The sequence below is a fragment of the Triturus cristatus genome, chromosome 3_1 (assembly GCF_964204655.1).
Source record: "Triturus cristatus chromosome 3_1, aTriCri1.1, whole genome shotgun sequence".
Classification (NCBI taxonomy): Eukaryota; Metazoa; Chordata; class Amphibia; order Caudata; family Salamandridae; genus Triturus; species Triturus cristatus.
The window spans coordinates 211,641,632-211,654,742 of record NC_140583.1 but is presented as its reverse complement, the minus strand read 5'-3'; the positions used below and the strand labels follow the sequence as shown (position 1 = coordinate 211,654,742).

Genomic DNA, 13,111 nt, shown 5'->3' with positions numbered 1-13,111 from the left:
TGAGGTGCGCCATGATGAGAGGGGACGCTACGCTGTTCTGGTGGGTAGAATGGAGGGTAGAGTGTTTGTTTTTATATCAGTGTACGTCCCGCCTGGGTTACAATCTACTACATTTGCGGATTTGGGGCGCCTCCTCCTGGACCTCCCGGGTGGCCTGCTGGTGGTTGGGGGGGACTTTAATGCGGTAGTTTCTGGGTCTCTGGATCGCCATCCCCCTAGGGACCTCCCCCGGGCACAGGCCTGGCTGTCCGGCCTTTTAGATACTCTGGGCCTGGTGGATTGCTGGCGACTAAAGCATCCCGCGCAGCGGCAATACACCTTTCACTCGGGTGCCCATGGTAGCCTCTCGCGGCTTGATTACATCCTTGTCCCGGCGGCCCATGCTGGGAGGGTGGGAGAGGTGTGCCATCTGGCGCGGGGCATTTCAGATCACTCCCCAGTACTGTTACATTTCGATGTCTTCCCTAGGGGGGGGGCAGGGTGGCTCCAATCAATGCTTGGTACTTGCGTGACCCCACTATTCGTGCCGACTTGATCAAATCCTTACAGCGATACTTTGATGAGAATGTGGGGTCTGTCCCTTCGGCCATCTCCCTGTGGGAGGCTTTTAAGGTAGTTCTCAGAGGGGAGGCCCTCTCCTTTATCTCCCAGGCCCGGAGGCGCGAGCGGGAGGAGGTAACCCGGGTGGAGGCCGAAATTACGGAACTAGAGGGTGACCTGGGGAGCGGGGTAACCGACGCCAAGTTGCATGTTCTGCACCTCAAGCAGGCGGCCTATAGGGCCCTCGTCACGGAGGCGGCCAGGGGCCTCAGTAGAGAGCAACAGGGGCGACTGTATGATGTGGGTGATAAGGCTGGTAAATTGATTGCGTGGTTGGACAAGAGGGAGAGAGCGAGTCGTGTGGTTCCTTTGATTGAGGGGATGGATGGTGTGCCTGTCACCGAGCCGGAAGCCATTGTCTCCTGCTTCGCGGATTACTTCCGCGAGGTGTACTCCCCGGTTTCTCCCTGCTCGGAGGAAGATTCCCATGCCCTGCTTCGGGACATCGCGCTGCCCTCCCTTACGGTGGAGGACAGGGATTTGCTGGACGCTCCTCCCACCTCGGACGAAATTGCCCTGGCTATTCGCTCGGTCGCATCCGGCAAGGCCATGGGCCCCAATGGTATCCCCATCGAGCTCTACAAGCTACGACCGGATGTACTGGCGCCCCACCTGCGCGCCATGTTCCTGGCGGCCCACTCGCAGGGTTCCCTCCCGCCGGACCAGCGTCTGGCCACAATCGTGGTGATCCACAAGGAGGGGAGACCCCGTGAGCGGGTTACATCCTATAGGCCTATCTCGCTCTTGAACGCGGAGCCCAAAATCCTCGCCAAAGTGCTGGCCAACCGGCTGGTTGGCGTGGTGGGCGATTTGGTCCACCAAGACCAATCTGGCTTTATACCCCATCGCAACACGGCTCTTAATCTGCGACGCTTGCATGGGGTGCTCGCGCGTGTCCCGTTTGTGCGAGAGCCGGCCATCTTGGCGTCCTTGGACGCCACCATGGCGTTTGACACGCTTGAATGGCCATGCATCTGGGCGATGCTGGCGAAATTTGGATTTGGACCGGGATTCATTAGCTGGGTCAAATTGTTGTATTCGGGCCCATTGGCGCAGGTGGTGGTGAATGGGCGAGTCTCGGCCCCCTTCGCGCTGGGGCGGGGCACGCGTCAGGGTTGCCCCTTGTCACCGCTCCTGTTTGCATTGGCCTTGGAGCCCTTGGCGGAGTGGCTGCGGTGGCACCCCTCCATCCGTGGTCTCCGCTGGACCCCCGAGCATGAGGACCGCGTGTCCCTCTACGCCGATGATATCCTTTTGTATCTCGCCTCCCCGCGCAACTCGCTGATTGTCCTGGTTGATGTTTTGCGCTCCTTCGGTCGTAACTCAGGCCTTGTCATCAACTGGGCGAAATCCTGCGTGTATGTGCTCTCCGGGGAGGCTCCGGCCCTACCACGGGACTGCCCGATCCAGATTGCCTCCCAGGGGTTCCGGTACCTGGGTATATATATTACTCTAGACCCGGAGGTCCGCTACGAGCGGAACTTGCTGCCCCCCCTCCAGCGCTTGCGGGAGGACGTTGCGCGCTGGCGGCGTCTTCCGCTTTCGCCGCTTGGCCGCGCGGCCTTGTTTAAGATGATGTCCCTGCCGCGCTTTCTGTATGCGCTTCAGAATACTATGGACTTGGTTCCGGCGCGCTACTTCCGTGAGGTGGAGAGCCTGCAGCGGCGCCTGTTCTGGGACGGGAGGCCGCGTATTGCTCTGGCTAAATTGACGCTCCCGTGGTACGAAGGGGGGGTCGCCCTCCCGGACATTAAACGGTATTACTGGGCCTCCCAGCTAGCTGCAATTAATCACGGCCTTTACGGGCCCGCCCTGAACCCGGCATTCGAAATGGACAAGATGCTCCTGCCCGGTGGCGACTACAATCGAGCGCTCTACTCTGGCGCGCCCGACTCCCGTCTGACGGGACCGACGCGTGTCATGGTGCGTGTCTGGCACGCGGCTAATGCAGCGATGGGGTGGAAGGACCGTTTGACCCGGGCGACACCGCTATATGCGTCTGAGAGGTTGGGCTCCCTGTGGACTTCGAAGGGCTTCGAGAAGTGGGACACGATCGGAATCAGCACAGTGGGAGATCTCTGGACGAGGGGGGGATTCAAAACTTTTGAGACGCTGCAGACGGAGTTTCAGCTGCAAGGCAGTGAGTACTTTCGGTACTTACAAGTCCGCCATGCGCTGGGCTCCGTCTTCACGGATGTCACGTCCATTCCGGAGTCCTCCCCCCTGGAGGACCGAGTGTTGGATGGCCATGTCCCAGACAGCACGATCTCCCTCATATATAAAAAGCTGATCAACGACAGATCGTGCCTGCTGACTAGTCTCCGCGAGGCCTGGGTTGCCGACGGGTTGGAACTGGACGACAAGGACTGGATCTCCGCGGTGGCCTCTCCGAAGGAGGTGGCCATCCCGGCTCGCCTTCGCTTCGTCCAGCTTAAGATCCTCCACCGGGTTTACGTGACGGGGCCAAGGCTTCTACGTATGGGCTTTGCTGGTGACGGATTGTGTAAGCGTGGCTGTGGTGCTTTGGCAACTTTCATGCATATTCTGTGGGAGTGCCCAAAGGTGGAGCGATTCTGGCGTGGTGTGCATGAGGTCCTGCGTGTGGTTACGCGTGTCGCGCTGTTGCCTGAAGCGAGGAGATGCTTGCTGAATGTGTGGGAACCAAATGACTATTCGGTCCCGCAGAAGCGGTGGGTGACTCTGGGATACATGATAGCTAAGCGTGACATTGCTCAATTGTGGGGATCCCAGAGGCCCCCGACGGTGTTGGCCTGGAAAGAACATATGGATTGGTGTATGTTTCGTGAAAAGGTAGTGTATGTGGCGAGGGGTAAGCCTGGGGCGTGGGTGAAAATCTGGGGCCCCTGGAACGCCTATCGCGGGGGTATTTGTGAGCCGCCACTGCTACCGGCCGCCTCACCAGCTCCGTCCCCCTAGCCGACTCCCTCCCCTAGCCGCGGGCATGTGGTTCCCCTGTCCTTGATCTATTCCCATTCCCCTCTTCAGAGTTTGACTGCTGGTTGGGATCCCCCACTTAAGGAGCACGTGCCGTCACTTTGGATTGCGGGTTGCCTTGCGGGTGTGGTTTTTTGTGTTGTTCTGTTTTGAAAAAAAGGAAACCGTATTGTGGGCTTGGAGCTATGTGGCCTGCGCCATTGATATCTCCTGATTTACCGATCTGCACCGCCAAGAGACTTTTACTGTAGGTATGTCATATGCTTCTGCCACTCTAGCGGCCGGCCGGATGGTTGTAGGCCCATACCTGTAACCTTTTTTAACATGTAATAAACGGTTTCAAAAAAAAAAAAAAAAAAAAGATTGGAATCTGTAAGCCAGGCTCTCCAAGCTGTTCAGCTTGATATCTTCAAAGTCACAGATGAACACATAGGACCAATAATTACAATTCTTGAACTTAGGAGATATGGATAAGATCCTCCGAATGGTTCGGTGGGGAAGTGCATTGTGATATGAAGGTTCCAAAATAGTGTTGCATTTCCTGACGCCGCCTCATTAGTGCAAGTAGCTGGGACGTCATTCAGTAAGGTGTAAAAGATGATATGAGACAAATTTCTCACGGAATACAAATGTGCACTGCTGAAGAAAAGATGGACTTTGAGTGAATCAACGCAGTTTAAGAGGTTGTTCTTGGTCTTGAAAAAAAATAATGGAGCCAGAATAATAGACGGACATCAATGATGGACTGAGGGCAAGCCTCAAATAGAAAGCAGGGAGCTATTACATAATTGGCAAGAGAGATAGAGATCTCTGTCGGTGTCTATCACCACAGTATGCTTCTCACAACAATATTGTGAATTCTCAATTATTAATTTAGGCAGCTAGGATTGATGATTCTAAAGAAAAAAAGGCAATATTCATAGAATAATGCAAGATGCTGTACGGAATAGTTAGGTTAGTCAAGTCTAACTTTCATGAGTATCAATGAAGATCCTGCAGTGTAGAAAGTAAAGTTACTTGTAATCCTAGTCCTGCATCGAAGAGATCTATAATGAAGCTATAACCAACCCTGTCACATCCCACCCTCTTTTAATGGATGGAAACGCAGTAATGTTGGTATTCAGTCAAGCCTACAACAAAGAACTCAAGCTGAGGAGACGCTGCCAGTACAAGCGACGGTCAGATATTGTAGCTTCTGGCTTGTTAAATGAGCAGTCCATGTTTTCCAGATTGCCATGAATAAAAGCAAACTTTCATGCACTTTCTTTTATTTTCTGCATAGTTTCATTTGCAATTAGAAAACACAACATATAAACATTTTGAAAAATCTATCCGCACATAGGTCAATAGTATATCTGCATTTACCTGCAGGTCCTCGCGCCCCTCTGCAACAGTTCTCTTGTCTAGCTTGCCTGCAGTTCTCTACCCACTGCTGCCTGTCTACCTGCTGCCTTCTGGTTTGCCTTTTCTGCACGTTTTTCTGCTCTTTGTTGTTCCTGTTCCACTGGTTTTTCTGCCCTCTGTTTTGTCTTTTCTGGTCGTTTTTCTGGCCTTTCTTTTGCCTTTTTCTGCTCATTCTCAGCCTTTCTTTTTCGTTTTCTGCTAGTTTTACTGCCTTGTATTTAGCCTTTCCTGATCATCTTTCTGCCCTTTGTTTTGCACTTTCTGCCCGCTCATTTTTCTGTTCTCAGTTTTGCCTTTTTCTTCCCCTTTCTCCTCTCTTCCCACTGGCTGACAGGGTGACCTGGCACGAGGGAAACCTCGTACCTCAGTGCCCAGATACTCCAAAGGGTGACAGTGCAGCGCTCTACAAATCCTGAGTGATTGACATTAGCACAATTTAAAATATGCATATGTTTAGTAGAAATGACTTTTGGTATCTTTGTACACAGGCATATTTCTAATCAATAATATGATGGGAAACTATTGTTTATATTATCACATAAAATTACTACCTCCGTTTCTTTGCTGGATTTTAGTGTTTGCTCGAACTGTTGCTGCAAGACAGCATATGCTTGTTGCAAAGCTCGATACTCCATTTCCAATTGGTGATAGTTATGTAAAGCTTCTTCTCTACCTGCAACCTAACAATAAAAACAAGGTTAAACTTCACTATGGGAAAGAGACATTGAACACAAACTGATGTAGCTTAATATTGTTCTTTTTGGCTTGACAAATTACGAATTTATTATTTCAGTTTTAAGAACTATCATCAGAAACTACTTGCTGAATGGCTTTACATTACTGTCAAACATTAAATTAAATGCAGTTCAAAGAGAACATAATGTAAGTAGTGGATTTACTGGTAATAAAAAGCACATATTTTCTAGGTCTAGATTCTATAAAAATGAAAAATTATCCCTGTCAAATAGTTTGTTAAAGTGGGTATCCTCAAAAATGCACACGCGCAGAAAATCCTCTGCCATTTATATAATAATTTGTTAAAAACACAAAGAAATTTGAACATCTTAAGGCTTGTCATGATGATTTCAACATCTATGATGACAAACATAAGCTACACATCTCCGCCATTTTTCTATTCATCTTGACAGGGGCTGCTGGGATATAAAACACAGAATCCTCTTTTTAGAGGTAAATAACTTTCTTATTCTGAATGTAATCTTCTGGATTCAGACGCCTGGTAGAAAATACCAATCACTGAAAGGCACTAACAAGAAAGCCTTTTTATTAACAGACCTTGAATCGATGTAAGGGGATCCGCCATCTCTGCAAGAGAGATATTGGCAAACCTTGTTCAGGAGTAATAGATTTTCTGAAACATTTTCAAAAAACAGCCCGAGCTTTGGGGTCCCTAGGTCCCATGGCAGCACAAACTTAGTAAACATACCAACTAGAGACAAAGAAATCTGGTGAACTGTAATCCACAAACCACCTGCACATTACATGAAGATGGTGCGTACTGACAAACAACAATCAGTCCAACACATTACATGAAGATGGTGCGTACTGACAAACAACAATCAGTCCAGTGAGTATCAGGGGACTTTTTGTTAGAAGGTTCCAAACCTCCTTTCATTATAAATAGATACACTCAGGGATATACACTAAGAATATACTTTCATATTTTTTTAATTAAAATCTAAATCCAATTCTAGTGGATGTAATGTGTATAGTTGTGACTATAAAAACAAACATAATAGTGGCAAGAACAGCAGCAATTAAACAGATCAGACAGGATTGCAACATCATAACAGCAATAAGGGTTCTCCTGCATTAGTTCTAAGGCTTCTTTGTTCTTGCCTCTAGCTAAACTATATTAGCACCAAAAAGAGCCTGTATGAGTTTCTTCGGTGTCCTTGCCTTTTACCCGCACACCTTTATGAAACAATGGAGGCACTGTCATATATGAATAGACCTAGTGTCCAAGCAAGCAGACAAGGCCTGTCTGGTGGCTCTGAGGTCCCTGTTTGTGGCCTACCATAAGGTGTGTGAATGGGTTTTTTGCATAATATTATTAAAAACACCAATCAACTTACAATTCAACTGTTTCTGATTGCATGAAACATTTATGATTGTTTAAATTACTAACATTAAACAATAGAAAATATATATATATAACATATTCAACCATTGGTCTACAATAAGTGGTTCCTTATCTTTCCAATGTATGGCAATGCGGATTCAGGCTACAGGAATGTCTATAAATAATAACCCTTGGATATCATCCATTATCTGCTCATCCGATCCCATCATGATAGTCTTAGTAGTAATTTTAACTTCTTGTCCAAGCAATAGACTCATCCTAGTGATACATTATTCCAATACGACTTTAGCTTTGACAGTTGGAAAACATATATGTCTCCAGCATTTTTATTTCCACAGCTAGGACAGTTAGAGTTCAACCTACATTTACATAGTTGCATAGGAGTATAATACAACATGCAAATTATTTTAATGTGAAGGTTTAAATTTGCAGACCTGAACACCTGATGGCAATGCTGAATGAGTTTCATATATTGCTGGATATTTCACAACCAGGTCCCCACTCCAATGAAACGCAAGTCATTCTAAACTATCTTTAAGTGTGCTGATAAACATTTCATATGAAAAATAGTTACATAATTTGTTCTCTTGCATAAAACATCCATTAGTGGGATGATCTCTACACTAATTTGAGCTAATGGGATGCTATTTATATGACCAAATTTGAAGGTTCTTGAGAAAGAAGATTTGAGAAATCTCATACTTACTTTGCTAATCTTCAGAGGATTTTAAGACACTATTTTTACAAAGGTCACCAATTACCTTGTTCCCCCTAGAAGCCCACTACTTAAAATAATGATCCTGAATTATGTTAGGGAATAATATGTTTTTCCACAGAAAAATATATTGGGTTAATTGAGTGACATTTAGTATCTTCAGCCAGGATTTTCATATGACCACTGTTGATTTGGTTCCCTTAAATTTGGTTTCTGGCTTGAGGCCACAGTCAAGACACCCAATTGAAAGTATTCTCGGCATTCAAAAGCATTATTGCCAAGTCCTTCTGCTCAATTTGTATAGTATCAAATAAAGCAATTTCCATGTTTACGTGTTCTGTGATATTAAGACTGGTTACAGTGGGGCGAAGTCTGGCCACCGACTGAAATTAGGGCCAGAATGGGAACCAAAACCGGCCCTGGCAAAGTGCTCAGCCGCCCCCCCCGGAGGTTTGGGGGTGCCGCTGAGTTCTTTACCAGGGCCGGTTTTCGGACGATTTTTTTACAGGGCCGATGTTGCAGCTAAGCTGCAAAAACGGACCTGTAATAAAAAACGGTCCCCTGGGGCCCAAAACCGGCACCCATCCGTGCGGCCCACTGGGGGATTGCCCGGTGCACCCTACGGCCTGAAATGACCGCCTCTGTGTAGAGCTCTGGCGGGGAGAATTCTTCAATTAAGCTGTCAACAGGTGTCCTTGGAGCCAGAATGAAAGCAACACGAATAAGACAACAGCCCTGTAACATTGAGGTTATTTTTGACATGAGAAGTTTCAGTTAAATGAAGCTCTTCAATGAAATCCTGAAGTCCCTCTTTCCTTCAGCTGAGATTCACAAATCATTCTGTCAGGAAACAGTCAGCTGCTCAAGAGATAAGCTGCTTCAGGGGAATTTAATTACTCTTGAACTTTGGTTGAACTCTTCACACTGGCAGAGGGAAAGGGCATGTGTTTTCCTGTCCCCAGAGTGTGTGGAGTGAAAATTACAGCACCATTTCTGTAGCTGAGAGAGTCTGTGAAAAATGACTCAATCTGTCAGGAAATAGCTTGATTCTAAAAAGTTAATAGACATTCCCTTCCTTGAAGTGGAAAAACTGCTGTTTGTTTTTGAATTGCTGTTGTATTTCTCACACAACACAGGAGAGAGAAGCATAGACTCTGCTAAGTAACATGGGAATTCCTGTTAGCAGAGACTGTAGAGGGAATTTAGCTAAAAAAGGGGAAAGCTGTGTGGCATTTCTGATACTCTGTTTTTCAGCAACCCCTGTTTGAAAACATGCAGCCATAATTTTTAGAATCCCAGAAGTCTGTGAAAAAACGACTCATTCTGTCAGGAAACAGCCTGATTCTAAAGAGTTACAAGAAATTCCCTTTCTTGAAGTGGAAAGACTGCTGCCTGTTTCTGAATTGTTTTTGCATTGCTCAAATGACACAAGAGAAGCATATAAGAACTTTCAACTCTTAGGTATTTATCTCTCTTCATTTGACAGCTTAGTCTCTTCTACGTAACATGGGAATTCCTATCAGCACAGTGTAGAGGGAATTTGGCTAGGCAGGGGAAAGCTGTGTGGTATTTCTGATACCCTGTTTTTCACAGGGTATCAGGGCTGCGGACTTCTCCACTGAAACCAATGCCAAACAAAAAGCGTTCCTGCAACTTAGGCCAGGACTTCGGAAATGGAATATTAAATATAGTCTTTTAGAACCTGCTACAATGTGGATCACAATGGATGGGAAATCAAGAGATTACACAGAGTCTGAATATCTTGTACGCTTCCTGGACAGTTTAGAGGACCAACACATGGCCTTAATACCACCACCCCTGACCAAAACAACTATGAACACTCAACATCAATTACGGAATGATCCTCAAGGCCAACGTACTGGTAGATTACACGTCCACTGTGTAGAAGTACTCACACAGGAAAATACCAGAAACAAATCGAGATCACCTCTGAAGTCATCCACATCTTTTGATAAAGTATCTGATGCTAAACCTTCCACTGTTGCTTTTTCTAGCTAAATGAGTATATATGCATGCTATGTATTAATATCATTTTATTACTGTTTTACTCCAGTTATTACCTCTGATGGATATGATTCATTTCCTTTTCTCCTACATTGTTATTAAATACACCATGTATATCTCATACTGTATTCGTATATACAAATCTCCAAGATGGACTTTATAACTCCATGGCTTGCTTCTTTTCATATTCTGTTTACCACGAGTGGTTTTCTCCCCTGCGGAGTCTGCATCTGGCATTGAGGTTTAGACCCACCGACAAAAGATATACATTGTTTGATCTGCAGTGTTCTTTTCCTTTCTAGCAGGTAGAACGGTGTACTTACACCAATTAAAGTTTAGAATTAACAATATTTTGTGATCACATTTGCACATATTGGTTTCAGTTTAATTTTCTTTTTTTTTTACCTCTTGCTTCAATCATTTTTCATTACCATATTCCAACATTATTTAACAACCTTGCTTTCCCTTTTTACCCTCTTTGCTACATTCGCACACAATACAAACATACTTTAACATTTTTAATCAACATCATGACAACTAGTCTTATGCACATTGTGTCCATCCATGTCAATGGCTTTACTAATTACATTAAAAGGAAGAAAATTATTTCCTATTTATCCTCCAAACATACAGATATTGCTCTCATTCAGGACACACATCTATCCAGTAAAGAATCAGGAAAATTAAAACGAGATTGGGTAGGCCAGATTCTTTACAGCTGCAAACCTCCTTCTCACATGTCAGGAGATCCTATATCCCATACTATTACTAGAAAATGTGGTGTAGCCATTCTGATAGGGAAAACACTGCAATGTCAAATACTACAGTCCTGGTCAGATGAAGATGGTCAGTTTGTTTTAGCCAAGCTTAAAATCGGTAATAACATATTAGGAGTGGGGTCTATTTATGCCCCCATTGGGAACAAAGCTCCTTTTTTCCTTCATCTAAACAGAATTCTAACAGAGATGGGAATTTCCAAAATAGCTCTGAGGGGCTGATTGGAATCTTGCCCTGGATTTGATCTTAGACAGAATGGGCCCCCTAGACACGACACATGGAAGAGATAGAGAGATACTGGGAGACATCTGTGAAGATCATGGGTTGACTGACACTTGCCGTTTACTACATCCTCCAGATAAGGGGTTTACATATCACGCTGCAGTACATGATTCCTATTCTAAAATAGACTATTTCCTTATTTCACATTCTATCATACCACATGTACTTGATTGTGATATTTTAGAAATTGCACTTTCAGACCATGCTCCTATCAATATACAGCTTGGTTGGGGTCTGAAACGCCCTTGTAGGAAACCATGGCATTTAAACATATCCCGATACAAACTACAGACAGAAAAATCACAATTACAATCACATTTGACTACTTATATGAAAGACAACAAAGGTTTAGTTTCTTCTTCACAAATTTTATGGGCAGCTACAAAAGCCACCATTAGGGGGCAAATTATGAGAGATTCTGCCATAGCCAATAAACGTAGAACCGAACAACAGACTATTTTAGAAAATGTTATCAAAACCCTGACACATGCTCATTTTACCAATCCAACCGAAGCTTCTAGATGTAGATTGGACAAGGCTAAAATGGAGCTTAATACACTATATAATTCAAAAGTAGAATATATGTTATATAGACTCAAGGCTCGAAATTACGAACAAGGAGAAAAAGCTGGTTGTTTACTAGCGGCACGATTAAAACAGAGAGAAGCTATGACAGCCATTTCAGCTATTTATTATTCTAAAGGTAAGCTAATAACTAAGACTCAGGAAATAGCTAATACATTTGCAGATTATTATGAGAAGTTATATAGCTCAGAGGTTGATGATGATCACCACAAAGAACAGGATTTTTTTTATAAAATAACTCTTCCCCACCTAAATGAACTGGATCAGCTCATACTGGCAGGCGAAATAACAAAGGATGAACTTGCCCAAGCAATCTCTAATCTTCCATACAATAAAGAACCGGGGGAAGATGGTTTTCCAGGGGGATTTTACAGTTGGGTAAAACCAGAAGCAATAAACGCCCTTTATGAGGCCTATAAAGAAGCAGAGGAAACTGGTAGATTCTCCTCTCTCACAAATAAAGGTCCTTCCCAAACCTGAGAAAAATCCATTATACTGCAGTAACTATCGTTCAATTTCCCTTCTGAATACAGATTCAAAGATACTAGCCACCCTTCTCGCCAAAAGACTCAAACAAGTTATCGCTAAACTCATACATAATTCTCAAGTGGGATTAATGCCAGGCAGAAACTCTCGTAACCATCTACTCACTTTGGCTCACATACTCTGGCTTTCCAAGGATGCTGGAGAAGACAGAGTAGCCTTATCCTTAGATGCCGAGAAGGCCCTGTGACCGTATTGAATGGAGCTATATGTTCCGTACACTACATAGGCTGGGATTAAGCAAAGAATATATCTCCAAGGTCAAATGGTTATATGAGACACCATCCGCACAAGTGAATTGTGGGGGTTTCCTTTCAAAATCTTTTTTAGTGCAAAGAGGAACCCGCCAGGGTTGCCCTTTATCGCCCCTTTTGTTCCTTCTTGCACTTGAACCGCTGGCTGCGGCAATAAGACAGTGTTCACAAATAGCAGGCATTCCTACACCAGTAGGAATCTCAAAAATACTTCTTTATGCAGATGACATATTGCTCACACTTACTGATCTGCCTACTTCACTCGCTAGACTCATGTCTACCATTTGTCACTTCTCGATCATTTCTGGCTACAAAGTCAATTGGAATAAGAGTGAAGCTCTCCCATTGTCCAGGGGCACAACGAAAGCAGCTATTTTGGGCTATAATTTTCAATAGAAAGTGGACTGCCTGAAGTATTTTGGTATTTACATCAACACAGGTTTAGAACGTATAATTCAAGATAACTTAGACCCACTTATTGCCAAAGTTCCATCTTAACTTGTCTTTTTGGGGTAGAGTACAGGCAGTGAAGGTATGTTGCCTTTGACAGTTAAACTATCAATATTGCATGATATTGACAAAGATATTAAAACCTTTATTTGGGGATTCCTGAGACCTAGACTTAAAATTTCAAAACTGATCGCTCACAGGCGATTTGGGGGTCTTATTTTACCGTGTATTGAGCATTACTATACAGCCCTCCATTTATCTCAATTGATTTATCTTTGGCCCAGACAGGATGATCCCCCACTATGGGTTCGCATTGAAAAACAAACTGTACAGGCAACTTCAGGTTTGCACATGTTTTACACTCATAAATCACCTGCTTTACAAACTTCTAACTCTATTATTGAATCTATGGTTAAGATT

At 44.6% G+C, this 13,111-nt stretch overlaps 1 protein-coding gene across 2 annotated transcripts in view; it reads right to left on the bottom strand.

Annotated features, from left to right (window-relative positions):
• The window catches only part of ALPK3 (alpha kinase 3), a 1,254,386-nt gene that overhangs the window by 585,994 nt on the left and 655,281 nt on the right, over positions 1-13,111 (bottom strand). For both annotated transcript variants that reach the window (XM_085643685.1, XM_085643684.1), the window contains one exon: positions 5,511-5,639. In XM_085643685.1, coding sequence (XP_085499811.1) covers positions 5,511-5,639 — 129 coding nt within the window. The remainder of the gene's footprint in view (positions 1-5,510; positions 5,640-13,111) is intronic.